Source organism: Loxodonta africana, chromosome 2 (genome assembly GCF_030014295.1).
Source record: "Loxodonta africana isolate mLoxAfr1 chromosome 2, mLoxAfr1.hap2, whole genome shotgun sequence".
In the NCBI taxonomy this organism is placed as follows: Eukaryota; Metazoa; Chordata; class Mammalia; order Proboscidea; family Elephantidae; genus Loxodonta; species Loxodonta africana.
The window spans coordinates 225,299,830-225,322,198 of record NC_087343.1 but is presented as its reverse complement, the minus strand read 5'-3'; the positions used below and the strand labels follow the sequence as shown (position 1 = coordinate 225,322,198).

The 22,369-nt window shown below is 51.0% G+C and overlaps 1 protein-coding gene across 1 annotated transcript; it reads right to left on the bottom strand.

Annotated features, from left to right (window-relative positions):
- Positions 1 to 393: 393 nt before the first annotated feature.
- Positions 394 to 20,946, bottom strand: RRP1 (ribosomal RNA processing 1). Its single transcript, XM_010598676.3, has 13 exons — positions 20,731 to 20,946; positions 19,156 to 19,238; positions 18,198 to 18,255; positions 16,617 to 16,702; positions 10,759 to 10,820; positions 7,738 to 7,867; positions 7,068 to 7,132; positions 6,600 to 6,826; positions 4,351 to 4,430; positions 3,415 to 3,512; positions 3,144 to 3,163; positions 2,021 to 2,146; positions 394 to 924 (listed from the first exon to the last, which is right to left on the bottom strand). The coding sequence occupies exons 1-13, from the start codon at positions 20,861 to 20,863 to the stop codon at positions 665 to 667; spliced, it is 1,428 nt and encodes a 475-aa protein (XP_010596978.1). The 5' UTR covers positions 20,864 to 20,946; the 3' UTR covers positions 394 to 664.
- Positions 20,947 to 22,369: the final 1,423 nt, after the last annotated feature.

Here is a 22,369-nt window from a genome sequence, read left to right as displayed (position 1 = left end):
ATCCACTCGTGGTATTTCTGTTACAGCAGCATTAGAGAACTAAGACACTGCCCAATAGGGACAAGGGGGAAGAGAAAGGGCGGGGCCAAGGAGGCCGACTAACTACAAGCAACAGGTGAGTTTCATCCAAAAACTCGGAGGGAAATAATTGTTTTTTATTTCAAAAGTAAATTCACTATAAAAATATGAATCCAAGTTCACAAAGCAGAAAATAAGCATGCCCCTGCCAGACAACCCGTTAACACTGTGGAGTCTCTTTACCCAGATTTCTTTCCAACACATACAAGCACATCCTTTTCCCCACAGAAATTCATATAAACACTGTTCAGAAACCTTCATCTGTCATTTCATCCTACCAGATATCTTTCTACATAAGCACACCAGAAACAATACTTCTGTTAGAACTACACGTCATTTTATTTCATGGATACCCCACAGGCACGCAATCGATTCCCTCCCGTGGGACTGATGGCTGGCAGGGACTGTCACGTCTGGGGAGCTGGAGCTCCTGAGCTGAGGCCATCACAGCCGCGGCCCTGCTGTATCAGGGAAGAAATGGTTTTCCAGGACACGGGCCGTCCATGAGCGTGCAATCCCTTCTCTGTCCTGACCCTTCCTCTCCCCATGGTAAGTTAAGGCGCCATCTGGTACTCAGTCTGCTTGGCTACGCCACCTCCTGTCTGTCCTGGATCCGTTTCTTTTTCTTCTTTGGTTCCTGGAACTCAGCCCCGACAGCCACCTTGGCTCTGACACCAGACTTCCGGTGCCTGCTGCCGCGAGCCCCTCGCCTGCCACGGCCCCTGCTCTGCTCTCGGGGTGCAGCCCCCTCAGGATGCACGTCAGGGCCAGGCCTCCTGCCCTTCCTCTTCCTCCTCTCAGCTCTGGAGCTCAACACTGGACTCAGCTTCTCTGTTCCACCCTTCCCTATTGAAACAGGAGGGCATGTGGTTGTGAGCACGTGGGCACGCTTCACTTCAGTTCTGCAAGTGAAGGTGTCAGCGTGGGACACTCGGAGGACAGAAAACGCACTCGCCACCCTAGGGCGGGCACAGCTTCAGGAAACATGGAGACTCGCCAAAGCCACGACCACCAGCAAAATTGCCACTGCAGTCCCAGGGTGGAGAGCAAGTCCCACAAGCCATCAGGCAGGCACAAAATCAATAATGGCTCCACACACAGCGGAGGCACTGGGGAAGACAGGCCTTCAGAAAGTCTACCAGGTGGCCAGGTGGAGAGAAGAGTAAGGCACAAGGTGTGAGCGCCTAGTTCCAGCACACGTTAAGATGCCTCCAGTCAGAGGTCTGGCCCGAAAAGCCAAGGCGAGCACTCTAACCCAGCAGCTGCACACGGAGAATGCGGACAGCCTTGGGGGAGGCTCCCATGGCACCAGTGCACAAGCAGGCCAAAAGCACAAGGGCTGGCCAGGTGTGAAGCCATACAGCCTCCATGGGGGAGGCAGTCCCAGCCGGAGAGGGGATGAATCCAGAACCTTCAGAGGGAGGCCCCACATGACTGAGCCCGCCTGACATCTCCGCACCCAAACCAACCACAGGTGCCGCCACCACCCTCCTGTTACTTGTGGGCACAGCCTAGGCCCACTGCAGCGGCCTGTGTCCCACAGGGTCTGCGATGGGCACCGGCCTGGCTGACACAGCATACTGAAGCCAAGTGAGGGGTCCACTCTTAACCACTCACATGGCCAAGGAGACAATGAGGATAGCCAAAGGGTCTAAGGGTAGTGAAGAGGACAGGGAACATGTGGGTGGGGCTAAAATCAGGAGACCACAGGGCCAGGAAGAGGCTACCGACCGGCAACAAGCACAGTAGACTGGACAGGACAGAATCAGCAGACAGCAGGAGCTGTGGAGAGGCCCACTGAGGCTGTGCAGCTGCAGGACACAGCCTAGGGCCCCAGCTTAGGGGACGAGGACAGAGTGCATACAGGACAGCCAGGGTGGTGGGGAAGGCCTCGGGGAGACAGGGTCACATGAAACCCACACCTCACGCCTGTCACCAATACCTCGGGTCCTCCCTTTCTTGTCTTGCAACTGGGATTTGAGCAAACGCTTCTTCATCTTCCTTGCCAGCCTCCCTTCATGCCGGTAGGCGTAGACTTTCTCGGGGACGTCATCCTCAGGGAAGATGCCTGGGGAATGGAGGCAGGTCACGAAGGTGCCCTGAGGGAGGGCGTTGATGTCTCTGCCTCACTGCTCCCAGCGGCACCAGGCAAGCCCCCTCCCCACACTTCCCGGGAGAAGAAGCCCTCTTCTAGCACCCAGAACGATTCTGACGCCCCACACCTGGCATCAGCCAGCTCAGAAGGCACTACCTGCAGGAGCCCTGTGACCTTGGCAAAGTCCGTTCCGGGGCACTCAGCACACCTCATAGACCTTGGCCGGGAAGGGGCCCGTGCGCAGTGGACGACAGACACGTTCTCAGTGCCAGCGGGCTGGGGTTACGGGTGTGCACACGCTGCTCAAAACTCAGTGAGCCTGCACATGAGCCCGTGCACATAAGCTTTCCCCGGACACGCTGGGCCTCGGGCCACAAAATGCACGCTGATGTCTGCAACTGACTGAACTGCATCAGAATAAGCAGACGGACTAGGGATTGATGGACAGACATGCAATAAACAAGGACAGTAAGACACTAACAGTGGATCTAGGTGGGGGGCATATGGGCATTCCCTGCAAAATTCTCTTCAACTTTGCCGTATGTTTGAAAAATGCTGTAATAAAGTGTCAGGAGAAATGCTTAGGTCTTCGACCATAAACCTCCTGGGAAGCTGTCCTTGAGAAGAATCCAGAGTCCAACGAGCCCCACCACCCAGGGACACCAGCTCCCACTCACACACTCCTCTTAAAAAGAACCTACAGGGCCTGCAGAGTCTCACTGTGTCAGGGTTGCCCTCTTGAAGGCTGCCAGGGCCCACCCTGCCCATGGCGCCAGCCTCAGCTTGTCTGAGAGCTGCTGAGCTATAGTTAGCACCACAGGGGCACAGAACCCTTGGTCAGCACCACCGGGCCTCGTCACAGACAGAAGAGTATCTGTGCTGGAGAGCTAACACACAGGACCCTCCACTCCCTGAGAACAAAACTCCTCCTGCCGGAGGCAGCCGCCTGCATGCACAGCCCAGCCCTCACCTGCAGCAAGGTCCTGCAGCCTGGAAGAAAAGAGAAGGCGTCAGTCAGCAGAGCCAGGAAGTCTGCAGGGGATGGGAGCTGCACCCCCGAAGGCAGTGATGGGACTCCAGGGGCCACTCCCAGCGGCTTGTCTGAGCTCCAAGGTGGGGCACTGCCGAGAGGAGCCCTGTTCGCCTTCGCTTCGGGCAACACAAAGGCACTGCCAGCAAACCACACGGAGGCGATTAAAGGGCTGGGAGGGCAGTGCCAACGCCTTCTGGAAAATACTTACTTCCGGACCACTTTGTAGAGACGCTTTCTGTTCTGGGAAGGGGTATTCTGCTGACTGGCCATTTTGAAGAGTCTGTTAGCAACCGCCTCATAGTCAAACTGTTGCAAAGGAGAAAGATCACACAGGCCCCTAGTTAGCCACCTTTCACTGTGACACTGGGCCACCCAGAAAGCACCTGGACCCCATGCTGATGGGCCACCACCTCACTAGAGCACATCGAACCAGTATTATCTCATCCCCCCAGCACGTACTGGCCATCTATCCACTGGAGACCAGACACCAGGCACGATCTGGGAGCGCTGCCCAAAAGAAACACAACAAGGGCCAAAAAGGCAGCCTTACCTGTGAGCCTAGATTACCCAGAGCCATATCCAAACAAGTAAAAACAAATATCAATTATTTAAAACCATCAATAAGCTACTGGACAGCTTTTTGGTATCAAGTCTTAGAAACCCAACGTATATTTTCTGTTACACAGATACTGACAGCCTGCAGGAACCAAACATCAGAGGACAGAGAGTGGGAACTGCAAGCTGCCGGATGGACCCACCCACGTCCCTGTTTGCCTAAAGCCGTGGACCCGCTCCCTGAGACCCACCTCCTCACCTCGTCCCACGCCCAAAGGAGGAGGGTGAGATGTAAGGAGCCAATGTGAGTGGGTGTGCCTGAGGCAAAGGGCTGTTGAGCGGTGATGCTGGCCTGGGAAGTAGGTCTGTCTGCTGAGGCTCCTGCCCCAGCACCTAGCCCTGCTCTCAGTGACTCTGTGTGCTCCTGCACACTACAGGGGCTTGGGACACCCGTCCCCTCCAAAGTAAGCCTGTTGTTCAGGTCAGCGTCTCTGAGTCAGACACTGCTGTCCCCGTCCTCTGAGGCTGCCTCCCTGCCCCAGCCCCCAGAGGGGCAGGAGGTCGGAGGCCCAGGCCTCAGCCCACCCACCTGCAGCATGGCACCAGCGCTATCCCTGTCGTCCTCTGCCAGCTCCTCTCCTGCCTCAGGTTCAGGCCTATGGATGGAGGCTGGAACAAAAGAGACCCCATGAACTCCAAGAGCCACACCCAGCATGTGTGGGCCCAGGCTGGCACCCAGGGGTGGGGGTGCCAACACAAGCACCTGTGAGCTAGGACTCACGGCCTCATCAGAGTGCAGGCAGAATGCCAGGTGGCACGGACAGCTGGGGAGGAACCACATCCCAAAAAAAAAAAAAAAAAAATCCCAAGGTGGTACCAATAGCCTCTGGCGCACCATGATCCAGGAGGATGAAGGCATGATCCAGGAGGATGAGGGGAGATCCCAGAGAGGTGGGACCAATCGGGCCCCAGAGTAAAGGATGGGTCAGAAGTGAGTGTGACACACCCAGGAGGGAGGGGGGCAGCCACGTGCAGCCAAGGGGTGGGCCTGGATCAGGCCTGGGGGGACAAGGCTCTCAAGAATCCACCCAGGGCTTAGATGCTAGCAAGCAGCCATCTAAGATGCATCAATGTGTCTCAACCCACCTGGAGCAAAGGAGAATGAAGAACACCAAAGACACAAGGGCCAGAAAGGGCCACATAAACCAGAGACTACATCAGCCTGAGACCAGAAGAACTAGATGCTGCCCAGCTACAACTGATGACTGCCCTGACAGGGAACACAACAGAGAACCCCTGAGGGAGCAGGAGAGCAGTGGGACACAGATCCCAAATTCTCGTTAAAAAGACCAGACTTAATGGTCAGACTGAGACTAGAAGGACCCCAGTGGTCAAGGCCCCCAGACCTTCTGTTGGCCCAGGACAGGAACCATTCCCAAAATCAACTCTTCAGACAGGGATTGGACTGGACTATGGGATAGAAAATGATACTGGTGAAGAATGAGCTTCTTGGATCAAGTAAACACATGAGACTATGTTGGCATCTCCTGCCTGGAGGGGAGATGAGAGGGCAGAGGGGGTCAGAAGCTGGCCAAATGGACACAAAAACGGGGAGTGGAGGGAAGGGGTGCGCTGTCTCAGGGTGAGAGCAATTAGGAGTATATAGCAAGGTGTATATAAATTTTTGTATGAGACACTGACTTGATTTGTAAACTTTCACTTAGGCACAACAAAAATTAAAAAAAAAAAAAGAATCCACCCAGAAAAAGATAGCAAGGAACAAGGGCCACAATGAACAAGCCAGTGAGAAAGAGGAGACCAGTGCGGCAAGAGGTGGGTCTCTGTAGAGAGGGGCTGAGAAGGGGAAGGGTGGGTCCCAGCAGAGAGGGGCTGAGAAGGGAGGGGTGGGTCCCCGCAAAGAGGGGCTGAGAAGGCAGGGGTGGGTCCCTGCAGAGAGGGGCTGTGAAGGGGAGGGGTGGGTCCCTGCAGAGAGGGGATGAGATAGGGAGGGGTGAGTCCCTGCAGAGTGGGCTAAGAAGGGAGGGGTGGGTCCCTGCAGAGAAGGGCTGAGAAGGGAGGGGTGAGTCCCCACAGAGAGGGGATGAGATAGGGAGGGGTGAGTCCCTGCAGAGTGGGCTGAGAAGGGAGGGGTGGGTCCCTGCAGAGAAGGGCTGAGAAGAGAGGGGTGGGTCCTTGGAGAGAGGGGATGAGACGGAGGGGTGGGTCCCTGCAGAGAGGGGATGAGACAGGGAGGGGCGGGTTCCTGCAGAGAGGGGCTGAGAAGGGAGGGGTGGGTGCCCAGAGAGAGGGGCTGAGACAGGGAGGGGTGGGTTCCTGCTGAGAGGGGCTGAGAAGGGAGGGGTGGGTCCCTGCAGAGAAGGGCTGAGAAGGGAGGGGTGGGTCCTTGGAGAGAGGGGATGAGACGGAGGGGTGGGTCCCTGCAGAGAAGGGCTGAGAAGGGAGGGGTGGGTCCTTGGAGAGAGGGGATGAGACAGGGAGGGGTGGGTTCCTGCAGAGAGGGGCTGAGAAGGGAGGGGTGGGTGCCCAGAGAGAGGGGCTGAGGAGTGGGGGATCCCTGCAGAAAGGGGATGAGATGGAGGGGTGGGTCCCTGCAGAGAGGGGATGAGACAGGGAGGGGTGGGTTCCTGCAGAGAGGGGCTGAGAAGGGAGGGGTGGGTCCCCACAGAGAGGGGCTGAGGAGTGGGGGATCCCTGCAGACAGGGGGACCAGATAAGAGGTGACTGCAGTGAACTGCCTGACACTGGCTCAGCCAAGACAGGCACTGGGGTGGGTGGTAGGGGACCAGACACGGTCATACCCTGACACGTGGAGCCCCACCTTTCCGCCGCATCTCAGCTGGTTTTGTAGCTGGCATCTCTGGTTCACCCTCCTGCTCCGTCTCCTCTACGTCGCCGTCCTCCGACAAGTCCCCTTCTTCCGACATCTCCTCCTCCTCTCCCTCTTCCTGCTCACCCAGCTCATTCATCAGATCTTCGATGGCGAACGGGGCCTGTTCCACGATGGTCTCAAAGATCCCACGAGCTATGTTATGTAAATCCCGGGGGCTAAGGGGCAGGAAGGGCGAAAAAGCAGGCAGGTGAGAATGAGTCTCAGACCGAAGAATCAGGCTCATTTGGTCCCCCTTCTCCCTCCCCACGGCCCAGCAGCCTCTCTAGGTAATTCCATCACTGGTACAGCCAACACAGCTCATCTTCTCCCTAAGACGACAGGAGCTCTGGAAGGTGGGCACCCTGAAGAACTTGGTGAAAAAGAAGGGTCAGGCTGACAGAGCCACTGGCTACCTACTCCTGGGTCCTGGCAGCAATTCTGCAGAAGGGTTCGATGAACTTGAGGTTCTGGTCTGCGGTAAGCTGCAGGGAGAGGAAAGGCAAGCTCCGTTCCTGTTGCTGAACCCCAGGTGATGAGCCTGACCCAGCCCCACCGTGAATTAACACCAGGCGATGGGTCTGACCCAGGCCCACCGTGAATTAACACCAGGTGATGGGTCTGACCCAGGCCCACCGTGAATTAACACCAGGTGATGGGTCTGACCCAGGCCCACCGTAAATTAACACCAGGTGATGGGTCTGACCCAGGCCCACCGTAAATTAACACCAGGTGATGGGTCTGACCCAGGCCCACCGTAAATTAACACCAGGTGATGGGTCTGACCCAGGCCCACCGTAAATTAACACCAGGTGATGAGCCTGGCCCTAGCCCCACCGTAAATTAACACCAGGTAATGGGTCTGACCCAGGCCCACCGTAAATTAACACCAGGTGATGAGCCTGGCCCTGGCCCCACCGTAAATTAACACCAGGTGATGAGCCTCCAGGTTCCCTGAGTTCACATCAGCTGATGAACCTACTACCTGAGCCCAGCCCAAGCCCTGCCTCCCTGAGTTAACACCAGGTGACAACAAGCCAGTTGCCACCTGGCCCACCACCTGGCTAGGCCCCAGCCCCAGCCCCCTCACCTCCTTTGCGCCCACTTTGCCCAGCTCCTCCAGGAATATCTCAGTGAAGTGGCTCTTCACCCCATGGGGGGCCTGGCTCTCTGGGTGCAGGATCTCGGTCATCAGCAGTTTCAGCAGCTGCTCGCACTGACTGAGGAGAGAAACGGCAAATGGCAATCCGACAAGAGGGCTAAAGGCCAGCGCGGAACGGCCCAGATGGCTCTGAAAGCCCGGGGTGTTGGGGATAATACGGACCCCTACATCCTGAACTTACACATGTGTTTTCTTTAAGAAGTTCCCTAGAGGATGTGGGGCACAGCACGGTGTGGGGATCGTCTGTGCCGTGAAGGAAACGTGGTGCTAGCAGGAAACCAGAGCAGGTGCAAGAGCCAGGGGAAGGCACCTAGATGCTGGGGGCCTGCCCCAAGGGCTAGCGTCAACCTGACTGCCACTTGAAAAAAACAACATACACAACAAACCCCTCGTGCGTGTGTGTGCGCACCCGCATGAGAAGGGAGAGAAAGCTCTAAGGGTGGGTCCCACTGTCAGCACTGGTCACCCCAGGGCAGCGGAGAGAGGGTGCACCCGTTTCCCCCAGATGATCTTTGCACTGAATCACTGTTACCTTGTGCGTGTGTGTGCGCACCCGCATGAGAAGGGTGGGTCCCACTGTCAGCACTGGTCACCCCAGGGCAGCGGAGAGAGGGTGCACCCGTTTCCCCCAGATGATCTTTGCACTGAATCACTGTTACCAATGAGGATGTGATTACTTCGGCAACAATTCACCAAAACAAAACAAAAAGCTAAAAACAGTCGCTTTAACACTTAATTCCATTTAAGTCGCTGGATCCCCACTGGCTAAGCCTCCACACTGAGCCCAGTGCTGAGCGAGAGCCACCTGGCCTCAGTCATCCCTGGGAATTTAAGGATGACAATCACTAGCAGCCACTTGAGGCATTTTTGTCTTCAGAGTGAAATGTAAAATCGGCCATAATTACTCAGTGCATAGAACCATGACGTGAAGCACTAAAATTCAGGTAGCTACAGTCCCAACTTCTGCTAATTCTTTTTTGTGAGGGGGAGAAAAAAGGTGAGCCAGAGGAAAGAAATGTATTAACTTTGCTACTCAGAAGATTAAAAAATGTCTACAAAAGCTTGGGCCGTAAACTTTACTCTCTAGTCTGGTAGCTATTTTGACATCTGGGTACTAGAGTTCTAGTATTCATATACTCAGGGCGAGAAGACCCTTTAATGTATACTTTTTCATTTAATTTCTAATCAATGCAAAATACGTTCTTTCTAAGCCAAGACCTCTCCCTCCGCCAAAAGAAACCATCATATATCAGGACAGAGCGGGGCTGTTTCTGAAGTGTCATCGGGAAGATAAAAGGGCAGACTCCAGGACATCACATTTAATACGACGCCCTCTCTGTACACACACGGGAAGGACACAGATGCAGGAGTGCTGGTACGTGAGACAACATTCTGTTAGAAGTGGTTATCTCTACTGGTCAAATTACTTTCTCATTTTTATAAATGTTTTCCGAGTTTTTTATACTGAGCATACATCACTCTCACAGTTAGAAAAAAACTAAGTAAAAATTTAAAAACTAAACTACATTTCACAGACTCCAGACTTTCTGGAGCCATGGAAGCTGCATGAACCCCCAAAACAACTGTCCTGAGATAATCTTTAAGCCTTAAACCAAAAATATCCCCTGAAGTCTTCTTAAAACCAAACGATAGCTTAGCCTAAGTAAACTAGTAAAGAATGTCTGCTGTGAGCACTATGTCCTTTTCAGAATTATTGATGCGAGATCAAATTGCCAAAGCAACTCGAAAGATTAGACAGGAAACTTAGGGGCCGTGAGTTTATGTTAATGGGGGAGGAATAACTCAGAAAAGGAGGGTGAGAATGGTTGCACAGCTCAAAGGATGTAATCACTGTCACTGAATTGTACACGTACAACCTGTTGAATTGGTGTACGTTCTGTTAAGTATCGTCTCAACAACAAAGAAAAAATTATTAAAAAAAATTAAACTACATTTTAAGGTTAACTTTAAAATTTTTTAAATGTTAAATACTCAGACATCCACTTTGTGGGGTGGAACTCAGACTGCCTTCAGCAGGTTTGGAAGTCCACTGCCTGATCTGTTAGATGCAAATGCCGTGGGCCATCCAGAGAGGCAGGTCTAGCTAGAGGACCCCCTTCCTGCCCCCAGCTCTGTCCCTGGGTCTCCAGCAGGGGCTGGGACCAGGAGCTGCTAAGTCCAGGCAGAGGAATGCCCCTACCCGCCTCCAGCTCTGACCTTGGGTCTCCAGTGGGGGCTGGGACCAGGAGCTAAGTCCAGGCAGAGGAATGCCCCCACCCACCCCCAGCTCTGTCCTTGGGTCTCCAGTGGGGGCTGGGAACAGGAGCTGCTAAGTCCAAGCAAAGGACTGCCCCTACCCACCCCCAGCTCTGTCCTTGGGTCTCTACTGGGGGCGGGGACCAGGAGCTGCTAAGTCCAGGCAGTGGGCAGAGCCTGCCGCACCTGCAGGACCTGATGCCTCCCTACTGCTCAGCATCTGCGAAGCCTGCACTGAGACAGAAACCGAAGGCTGGCTCCCAGCCTAGTGGACTGAGCACCCACCACAATGCTGATGTCAAAAGGGAGATGTGGGACGATGTCAATGTTTCTATGCCTGGAGTAATTACCATTAATTGCTGAACACATCAGGTTTTTATTAAAAAAAAAAAAAAAAAAAAGCCACCTAGCTTTTCATCCTTCTTAAGCAAAGGACTCAAATTCCAGTTCACAGTAAGAATTTATCAAGGTTGAACGAATGGCATCTTTCCATGAACACATGAATGACCTATAATTTAAAAACGCCTTCATTTTAAGCACCATCATGGTCCTCCTTTAGTGTAAGGCTACCATCTCCTCACAACAAATAGTTAGAAGAGAAACCCTGACTCCCATCTCCCAGGTAAATGGCAGAGAGGGTATGTGGCCACACCATGAAAACCAGCCTCGTCCCTTTGCCACGTGTGCACTGACCTTTCCTCCCAGCCACGCATCTGCAGGGCCTTCAAGGACTCATTCAGGACCATCCGCATGAGCTACGGCACAAAAGGAGAGTCTCGTTAGCAGTAGCCCAATCCAGGCCTCACCCTGCGCCCCTTTATGTACGAGGGGAGCCCTGAACACACAGCAGGCCCCCAGAGCGCTGACTGGACTGATGCTGTCAGACACAGTGCCAAGCCTGGGCCTGGAAAATGCACCGCTCCCCCTGGGCTGAGGTGCCCAGCTTTCCAGAAGCAGTGGGAAGTCAAACCCACAGTGGATGAATCGCAGCATCGCAAAGCCCAGCTCGGACTACACAGCCCCTCCTCAGAGGTGAGGACAGGGAGGGAGCATGGGCCACCTCATGAAAGGCAGAGCCCTTGGCACAGCCAGATCTGATCATCACGGTGGCTTCTTGAGGCCTCCTCCCCAACAGGGAGAGCCCAGTTTACCGTCTCTCTGGCCCCTGTGCAGTAAAGGCTCTCCCCCAACCCTCAGAACTCAAACCAAGCTCCTGCAAGAAAGTCACAACAGCCCCACAATTCCACATCCCCTTTAAAATGGTTCAAAGTATTTTCCAGGTGGTTTTCCTGCCTTTAGATAGTAAAACATTCTGCAAAGGAATCCAAGTCAGGATAAAAGCAGCACAGGACACACTGTTTCCAAGAGCCTTTGGTCACAGGGCCTGCTTGGCCTGCCCGGACACTGCTCCTGGGGACACTTGTGGCCCTGAGAGGATCCACAAGATGTGGTCACACAAGGGGGACAAGTGAACTTAAAATCAATAGAATTCGTTGCATAAAAAGGACCGGCAGTTACACCTCAGGTAAAGAGAGTGCTGACTTTGCCTGTGGACTCTTTCATTGTATAAATCTGAATTCTGTAAAAGCACAGACGCCAGGGAAAAGAAATCAAATACTTAAAAACTGAACAATACTCTGCTCAAAAAAGACTGGGTTATAGAAGACATTAAGGCGGGAATACAGAAATTCATAGAATGCAACGAGACTGAAAACACTTCCTATCAAAACCTTTGGGACACAGCGAAAGTAGTACTCAGAGGTCAATTTATGTCGATAAATGCACACAATACATAAAGAAGAAAGAGCCAAAATCAGAGAACTGTCCCTATAACTTGAACAAATAGAAAGAGAGCAAGAAAAGAATCCATCAGGCACCAGAAGAAAACAAATACTAAAAATTAGAGAATTAAATGAATTAAGAGAACAGAATAACAATTGAAAGAATTAACAAAGTCAAAAGCTGGTTCTTTGAAAAAATTAACAAAATTGATAAACCATTGGCCAGACTGACTAAAGAAATGCAGGAAAGGAAACAAATAACCTGAATAAGAAATGAGATGGGCCACATCACAACAGATCCAACTGAAATTAAAAGAATCATACAGATTATTACAAAAAATTGTACTCTGACAAATTTGAAAACCTAGAAGAAATGGATGAATTCCTAGAAACACACCACACCTACCTAAACTAACACAAACAGAAGTAGAACAACTAAATAGACCCATAAGAAAAGAAGAAATTGAAAAGGTAATCAAAAAACTCCCAACAAAAAAAAGCCCTGGTCCGGACAGCTTCACCGCAGAGTTCTACCAAACTTTCAGAGAAGAGTTCACACCACTACTACTAAAAGTATTTCAGAGCATAGAAAAGGATGGAATACTCCCAAACTCATTCTATGAAGCCACCATATCCCTGATACCACAACCAGGTAAAGATACCACAAAACAAGAAAATTACAGGCCTATACCCCTCATGAACATAGATTCAAAAATTCTCAATAAAATTCTAGCCAATAGAATTCTACAACATATCAAAAACAATAATCCACCATGACCAAGTGGGATTTATACCAGGTATGCAAGGTTGGCTCAATATCAGAAAAACAATTAATGTAATTCACCACATAAATAAAACAAAAGACAAAAACCACATGATCTTATCAATTGATGCAGAAAAGGCATTTGACAAAGTCCAACACCCATTCATGATAAAAACTCTCAGCAAAATAGGAGTAGATGGAAAATTCCTCAACATAATAAAGGGCATTTATACAAAGCCAACAGCCAACATCACCCTAAATGGAGAGAGCCTGAAAGCATTTCCCACTGAGATCGGGAACCAGACAAGGATGCCCTTTATCACCACTCTTATTCAACACTGTGCTGGAGGTCCTAGCCAGAGCAATTAGGCTAGATAAAGAAATAAAGGGCATCCAGGCTGACAAAAAAGAAGTAAAATTGTCTCTATTTTCAGATGACATGATGTTATACACTGAAAACCCCAAGGAATCCTCAAGAAAACTACTGAAACTAATAGAAGAGTTCAGCAGAGTACCAGGTTATAAGATAAACACACAAAAATCAGTTGGATTCCTCTACACCAACAAAAAGAACATCGAAGAGGAAATCACCAAATCAAGGCCATTTACAGTAGCCCCCAAGAAGATAAAATACTTAGGAATAAATCTTACCAAAGATGTAAAAGACCTATACAAAGAAAACTACAAGGTACTACTGCAAGAAACCAAAAGGGACCTACATAAGTAGAAAAACATACCTTGCTCATGGATAGGAAGACTTAACATTGTAAAAATGTCTATTCTACAATGCACTTCCGATCCAAATTCCAACTACATTTTTTAATGTAATGGAGAAACAAATCACCAACTTCATATGGAAGAGATAGAAGCCCTGGATAAGCAAAGCATTACTGAAAAAGAAGAAGAAAGTGGGAGGCCTCACTCTACCTGATCTTAGAACCTATTATACAGCCACAATAGTCAAAACAGCCTGGTACTGGTACAACAGGCACATAGACCAATGGAACAGAATTGAGAGTCCAGATATAAATCCATCCATATATGAGCAGCTGATAGTTGACAAAGGTCCAGTGTCAGTTAATTGGGGAAAAGATAGTCTTTTTCACAAATGGTGCTGGCATAACTGGATATCCATCTGCAAAAAAATGAAACAGGACCCATACCTCACACCATGCACAAAAACTAACTCCAAATGGATCAAAGACCTAAATGTAAAGTCTAAAACAATAAAGATCATGGAAGAAAAAATAGGGACAACGTTAAGAGCCCTAATACAAGGCATAAACAGAATACAAAACATTACTAAAAATGCCTAAGAAAAACCAGATAACTGGGAGCTCCTAAAAATCAAACACCTATGTTCATCTAAAGACTTCACCAAAAGAGTAAAAAGACCACCTACAGATTGGGAAAAAATTTTCAGCTACGACATCTCCGACCAGCACCCAATCTCAAAAATCTACGATTCTGCTAAAACTCAACTACAAAAAGACAAACAACCCAATTAAAAAATGGGCAAAGGATATGAACAGGCACTTCATTAAAGACATTCAGGCAGCTAACGGATACATGAAGAAACGCTCTCGATCACTGGCCATTAGAGAAATGCAAATTAAAACTACAATGAGATTCCATCTCACTCCAACATGGCCGGCATTAATCCAAAAAACACAAAATAATAAATGTTGGAGAGGCTGTGGAGAGACTGGAACACTTCTACACTGCTGGCGGGAATGTAAAATGGTGCAACCACTTTGGAAATCAACTTGGCGCTTCCTTAAAAAGCTAGAAATAGAACTACCGTACGATCCAGCAATCCCACTCCTTGGAATTTCTCTAGGATACTAGAGAAATAAGAGCCTTTACATGAACAGATATATGCACACCCATGTTTATTGCAGCACTGTTTACAATAGCAAAAGATAGAAGCAACCAAGGTGCCCATCAAAGGATGGATAAATAAATTATGGTATATTCACACAACGAAATACTACACCAATAAAGAACAGTGAGGAATCTGTGAAACATTTCATCACATGGAGGAATCTGGAAGGCATTATGCTGAGTGAAATTTGTCAGTTGCAAAAGGACAAATATAAGACCACTATTATAAGATCTTGAGAAATAGTTTAAACTGAGAAGAACACACTCTTTTGTGGTTACGAAAGGGGGGAGAGAAGGAGGATGGGAGAGGGGTATTTACTAATTAATTAGATAGTAGATAAGAACTACTTTAGGTAAAGGGAAGGACAACACTCAATACAGGGGAGGTCAGCACAACTGGGCTAACCCAAAAGCAAAGAAGTTTCTTGAATAAACTGAATGCTTCACAGGTCAGCGAAGCAGAGGGAGGGGTTTGGGGACCATGGTTTCAGGGGACATCTAAGTCAGTTGGCAAAAAAAAATCTATTAAGAAAACATTCTGCATCCCACTTTGAAGAGTGGCGTGTTGGGTCTTAAACGCTAGCAAGTGGCCATCTTAAGATGCATCAATGAGTCTCAACCCACCTGGATCAAAGGAGAATGAAGAACACCAAGGACACAAGGTAATTAAGATCCCAAGGGACAGAAAGGGCCACATAAACCAGAGACTACATCAGCCTGAGACCAGAAGAATTAGATGGTGCCTGGCCACAACTGATGACTGCCCTGACAGGGAACACAACAGAGAACCCCTGAGGGAGCAGGAGAGCAGTGGGATGCAGACCCCAAATTCTCATAAAAAGACCAGACTTAATGGTCTGACTGAGACTAGAAAGACCCCAGCAGTCATGGTCCCCAAACCTTCTGTTGGCCCAGGACAGGAACCATTCCCAAAGCCAACTCTTCAGACATGGATTGTACTGGACAATGGGTTCGAGAGAGACGAGGAGTAAGCTACTTGCATCAGGTGGACACTTGAGACTATGTTGGCATCTCCTCCCTGGAGGGGAGATGAGAGGGTAGAAGGGGTTAGAAGCTAGCAAAATGGTCACAAAAAGAGAGACTGGAAGGAGGGAGCGGGCTGTCTCATTGGGAGGAGAGTAATTGGGAGTATGTAGTAAGGTGTATATAAGTTTTTATGTGAGAGACTTGATTTGTAAACTTTCACTTAAAGCACAATAAAAATTATTTAAAAAAAAAAAGCACAGATGCCTGGCTGCCAACCCTCCTCCACCTCAGGTACCTGGAGTCCCTTCACTCTTCCTTGTTGAGCTTTCCAATCAGGGGTCCATGTAATCCTGGCCTAGGTCTGAGCTGCTCACCGAGCCAGACAGGCAGATCAGGTGTCCCCTCAGATCGCCTGCTCTGGGACAACAGCAGTGTGCCCTCGCCTCCAGAGCTGCCCCCAGCCATAGTAAACCACCCTAACAACGAGATGGCAGTTTAACGGGAAGGAGGCGGAGGTGGCCAAGCAGCAAACTATTGTGCCTATAAAACCTGATTTTTCTCCCTGTACCTCACAAGGCAAATTACTAACCCAAATCCATAGGAATGATATAGGATTTAACATAATTATAACCACCCCTCCCTGGAAGAACAAAATGATCTTAACAGTCCGTGGAGAAACCAACCAGCAGGCTATGGTGACTGGCAGTGGTAACATGTCCTTGCTGAGCTGCTAAGCATTCAGGGGCTTGCACAGCTTCAACAGCGGGGAATTACTGGATTGTTAACTCTTCTCTGAATGGAGGTTTGTGTAGGTGCTTAAAGATCTCAGACCTAAGCAGGAATCCTCTGCCCATCGGTAACCCTCAGAGATGGGGCAAGTATTACAGGATCCCAGGCAAGTGTGTCCCCAGCAAGCTCCTGTCCCTTCCCCAATCTCTACAGGGTCACTCCGTTGCAGCGCCACCTTGCTGCCCTGGAGCCTTCATCTGTGGGAAGTTGGCGGTGGGGGGCTCAGGGGCCAGACCACTGCTAGAAAGACCCCAGGGCCCTCCCCGCCCTGCTCTGCTGGGCAACAACAGGATGCAGGATACTTAGACCAGAGGCAGCCAGAGGAGGAGCTGCAGGCAGCGACTTACCATGTAGTACTTGTCCAGGCGCAGCCTGTCGATCCCCATCCATTCGCGGTTCATGGTTTGCCAGAATGTCTGGAGGAACAGGTGCTCTAGGAGAAGAGAGGCCTGGTGAACGCCAAGAGACAGCCGCTACAGGACGCAGAGCTGAGAGCAAGAGAAGCCTGGCCAGGGACATCGTGGGCAGCCCCTGGGTTCTCAGTCCCAGAGGGTGCTGCGCTGAGAAGAGAGGCCTAGTGAACACCAGAAGACAACAGCTGCAGGATGCAGAGCTGAGAGCACGAGAAACCTGGCCAGGGACACTGTGGGCAGGCCCTGGGTTTCTCGGTCCTAGAGTGTGCTGTGCTGAGAAGTGGTGCTACACCTGTGGCTAAGAAATGGGGCTACTTGGGGCCTCAGGGAGCAAAGCGCAACACACACTCACTCCTGCCTCACTGTCTAGGGAGCAAGAGCAACGTGAGGACAGTGGCAAGCAGGAGGTGCTCTGCTCCCAAGGCCCCAACACCGAGGGGCTGCTCACACCTTCTCCCCTGGCACTGCTGCCTCCCCGCAGTGGGGTCAGACCACCCGGGGGGGGGGGGGTGCTGCCGGAGCCGCATAAGTAAACACAGGACATTCAGGGCGCCTGCCCACTAGATTCACAAGCCCAGGCAAGCACAAAACCCTCCGAACAACAATGAGGGCATTTCTACCCCCCATCACAGGGCTTCTGCAACAGCAAAGGTTCTTTCAGGTGGTTCAGTAATGCACGGACCCGTGCTTTCCAAATCATTCACGTGTTGCTGAGCGAACACTTCGTACCTGGTATCTTGCTGAACACCAAAAACACTCTGCAAGTTCTTAGTGGGTAAAAATTCTGGCGTACAGCTCCAACTGCTAACTACCCAAGCACAGTTCCCAGCGACTCCTGCAAACTGAGCAGTTATTCTACCTACCTGGGCACCCACCCTAACGCTGACTACTCTGCCTACTAACTGGACTGAAACCCGCCCACACAATCAGGGCACCACCAGGCAATGCCCACAATGCCTGGGATGGTGGTGCTGCTCGGCCTGGCTGCCCCCTGGAAGAACAGAGGGAGGGTTAAAATGCTGATGCCCGGGCCCAGGGATTGATGTGACTGGACCAAGCTCTGGACCCCAGTATTTTTAAAGGCTCCCCAAGTGATTCCAACAGGCAGGCAAGGTTGGAAACTGCTGATCTTATTCGGATGAAAAACAGAAGAGTTAGAAAAACAAATAGAAAAATGAACTGCAGGAACTTCACAACTATCAGGTTTCTAAAATTCAGTCAACAAGCTCAGCAACATTACACTGACTTTTCATTTTATTTTAAAAACTTAAGACAGCAGCCCTTTAACACTTGTTGGATGTCTGATTAGAGAGCTGAATCTCGCTGGAGTCAATGAGTTAATACGTGTGTCTCACACTCACCAAGCACTGCAGGGGGCTGGCTCTAACCCTCACCTTTCTCTTTGCTCTCAGCTAAGACCACTAGATGTCAGAACAGCAAACCTGCATCTGGGAGTTTTGATTTCCAGCGGCCCCACCTTTATGAATGGGTATAAATGTGGCAGAGCATACTCACGTGCCTCTGTAGTCTGAAAGGCATGGAGAAGCTGGGAAATGGTCCTTCCTAGTTCCTCCTGGTGGGAGACAACAGAAATCCCTCAGTCCCTGGAGAAACGAGCTCTTACAATGACAGGGACAAACATGCTCACCGCACACCCACTCATCACGGAGACCAGGCTCCCCACTGGGTGTCTCAGCCCAGGGAGCCTGAGTTTTGCAAGTTTCACCCCTTGCTACGAGAGACTTCCTCCTCCAGCAAAGGTGAACAGAATTCCCCCACAGGCCACGGCGGTCCCTGCCTTCATGACTGATGCTGTGCCCTAAGCAGAGGCTCGCCGTCACGGGCGGTGAGGAGGAGCAACAAGAAGCCTGGCAGCTCAGCCCTGATCACCAGGAGGGGGGCCCCCAAAGCACCACCAACCACTCATGGCCTGACTGTTCGTGTCCCTGCGCCAAGTCTCACCTCAAGTACATGCTAAAATGGAAGATTCTAGAGCCTCCCCCTGAGAATGTCTAAGGCCAAGGAATCTGCATTTTAAATCAATACCGTTGCCACCCAGGTGACTTTGGAGTACAGGTAACAATTCATGCTTTGAAAAACACTGATTCAAAAAGTACAGCAAGAGAAATCCTTGTCTTAGAGGACAAGCCTTCCAGCCTTTTGGCTTCCAGTATTGACTGTGACCCTGACAAACACAAACAGCCCGTGTTTTCACCACTCCCTGACCTGCGCCACCTACCTCCAGCTGCTGCGGTGCTCAACTCAGCAAGGATGTCAAAGTCCCAAGCAAGTGTCAGATCCACTCTAACCAAAGGCCCTAGGCCCCTCCAGCCATAAAGCACAAAGCACTGAAGCTATAAGACTTCACCCAGCACCTTTGGCCACATTAAAGCAGGGGTCAACCCCACGTCCATCTGTCCCCTCACTGACAGTCCTGCACTGGGACATCTTCTCCTACCTCCCACACACTCACCTGCAGGAGCTGCTTGTCCTGCATCCACATGCAGTAGAATAGTCCTTTCCACACCTTCAGCAGCTCCTCATGCGTGAAACCACCTGTATCACAAATAGCGACACTCAGACTAAGCGTGCCCAACCTTTCAGTTCCAGGAATAAAACCAGAGAAATGTGGCCACGTGAATTAGACCAGAGTACAGAGCCTGCCCTCCCTGCTCAGGCAATCCTAACTCAGAACTGCTGAGCCTGTGGCTGTAGGGATTCTCCCAGAGAAATGCCAGTTCATTCATTCAATGGCTACAGGGTGCCCAAACAGTTGACAGGCATGCCAAATGGCTGCCGCACCACCAGAAGAGCGTGTGCAGGCCCGAGCGTTCGTCGGGGCGGGTGGTAGGAGTTAGGTGGGGTGGGAAGGAAGGCCCGTTGGCCCAGCCACATGAGGGGCACTGACTGGGAAGAGAATCTGCGTCTCCTGCACAGACGGTGAGAATTCTACAACTGAACCACCACTGCCCCCGACAAACATTTAGGGCCCCTATAACACAGCCTGGCGCAGTGGTTAAGCGCTCAGCTGCTAACCAAAAGGTCAGCAGTTGAAACCCACTAGCTGCTCTATGGGAGAAAGATGCGGCAGTCTACTGCTTCCATAAAGATGAAAGGCTAGGAAACCCTACAGGGCAGGTCTACTCTGTCTTACAGCGTACTATGAGTGGGAATCGACTCCGCAGCAATGGGTCAGGTCCAGGTGATGCTGAAGCTGCTAGTCTGAGACCACACTTTGAGAACCACTGGTACAGAGAATAGGAACCACATTCTCTGCCCTCATGGAGCACGGGTGAAAATCAGTCAGCAACCCAATAATTAAAGAAATAGAAAAGAGCGCTTTGAACAGGTTCGTTCTGGTTCCCAGAAAGTTATACATAAGAATCACCTGGGGATCTAGTTAAAATGTAGACTCTGATCCAGTATATCTGGGGGTGGAAATAAAAATTCTCAGCAGGGAACTTGTTAGAAATGCAAATTCTCAGCAGAGGTTCTAACCGTGAAGAACAGGTTGGAAGCCCTGATAGAAACCCACAGCGACAAATGCTGCTATGAGGGAAAAACACAGGGTGCCCAAACAGTTGACAGCGAAGTGTCTGGTCTGCTGAAGGAGGGGATGGCTTCCCAGAGTAAGGGGGGTCTGAGCCGGGATGGATTCCCAGAGTAAGGGAGGTCTGAGCCGGGATGGCTTCCCAGGGTAAGGGGGGTCTGAGCCCGGATGGCTTCCCAGGGTAAGGGGGGTCTGAGCCGGGATGGCTTCCCAGAGTAAGAGGGGTCTGAGCCGGGAATCCTAATTAGCTGGAGGGACAGAGGAGCTGGCTGGGGGATCCCAAGCAGGCCAGATGGCTGCCTCACCACGAGAAGAGCGCGGGCAGGGCCGAGCGTTCGCCGGGGTGGGTGGCAGGAATCGGGCGGGGTGGGAAGGCAGGCCCGTCGGCCCGCCCACTTGAGGCCCCACGAGGCTCGAAGGATCCCCCACCCCGGCCGCCGCCGGCCCGCGCCACGGCAGCGACCGCTGCACCGCCATCCCTGCCACCCCCGTGGTGACCTGCGGCCCGCTGAGTCCTGGCCACGATGTATTTCCGGAGCTTCTTCACCGCCCGGTCCCGGGTCACTTTCTCGTTGCCCGCCAGACGCTGCGCAAGCTGGATCTCGGGAGGGAGTTGCACGCGTGAAACCATGGTGACCACGACCAAGACCCCACGGCACCTGAGCGCCGCGCGTTTGGCTCCGGCTTTGCACTGGCGTGCGGCGTGACGTCACAAGTCCGCGACGCAGCTCTGGTCGAACGCCAGCGCCGCGCTGTGGCCGGCCCCGTAACTGCAGCGCCGCGAGGAGCCCAGCCAGGTATATCCTGTCCCGAACACACGGAAGGGTGGATTAATTCAACCGCTCCTCTAGGCTCTGTGGAAGGTGGCTCTTAGCACAGATGCTTACTCTAAAAACGTCTAATTACAGGGAAATAATCATTTGCCGTGCCTTTTAATAGGAATCGTGGTTCGTTCCCAGCTGATGAGGGAAAGTTCCTGCTTTACCAAAGGATACCAGCTAGTACATGTCCTTGATAGTTGTGAGTTGCCCCCAAGTCATGGCGACCGCATGCACAAAGGAGCTAAACATTGCCCAGTCCTGTGCCATCCCCGTAATCAGTTGCAGATCAGACTGTTGTGATCCATAGGGTTTTCACTGGCTGGTTTTCAGATGTAGATCTCCAGGTCTTTCTTCCTAGTGTGTCTTAAGTCTGGAAGCTGCTCTAAAGTCTGTTCGGCATCATAGCAACATGCAAGCCTCCACTGACAGATGGGTAGCGGCTGTGCCTGAGGTCTGGGTCTCTGTCTTAGTCATCTAGTGCTGCTATAACAGAAATACCACAAGTGGATGACTTTAACGAAGAGAAACTTATTCTCTCACACTCTAGGAAGCTAGAAATCCATATTCAGGGTGCCAGCTCCAGGGGAAGCCTTTCTATCACTGTCAGCTCTGGGGGAAGGTCCTTCTCATCAATCTTCCCCAGACGAGGAGCTTGTCAGCACAGGGACCCCAGGGTGTAAAGGACGTGCTATGCTCCCAGTGCTTCTTTCTTGGTGGCATGAGGTCTCTTTGTCTCTCAGCCCGCTTCTCTCCTTTATATCTCAAAAGAGATTGGCTTTAGATAAAATCTAATCTTGTAGATTGAGTCCTGCCTCATTGATATAACTGCCTCTAATCCAGCTTCATTAACATCATAGAGGCAGGATTTGCAACATTTAGGAAAATCACATCAAATGACAAAATGGTGAACAATCCCACAATACTGGGAATCATGGCCCAGCCAAGTTGACACATATTTTGGGGGATACATTTCAATCCATGACAGTCTCCTACATGGAAGGCAAGAATTCTACCACTGAACCACGAAGGAATGATAGAATTAGAGAAAGACCATTTTGCCACCATCAATGAAGTCTTTCATCTGGAAAAGATCAGTAAATTCATAAACGAGGAGAATGGTTGTTGGAGAACAGGATATTTGTATGAGCATTACCCTGCCCCCAAATCCCCTGCTAACTGAAAAGGGGGAAGTGCCCTTGACAATGGAGAGATCCAGTGGTCAGCTGCTGAACCAGGAGTCACCCTGAGCATCACCAGCGGTGGACATCCTGACCTTAGGTGCTTTAGGTGTGCTGTAATAACAGCTTTACAGCATC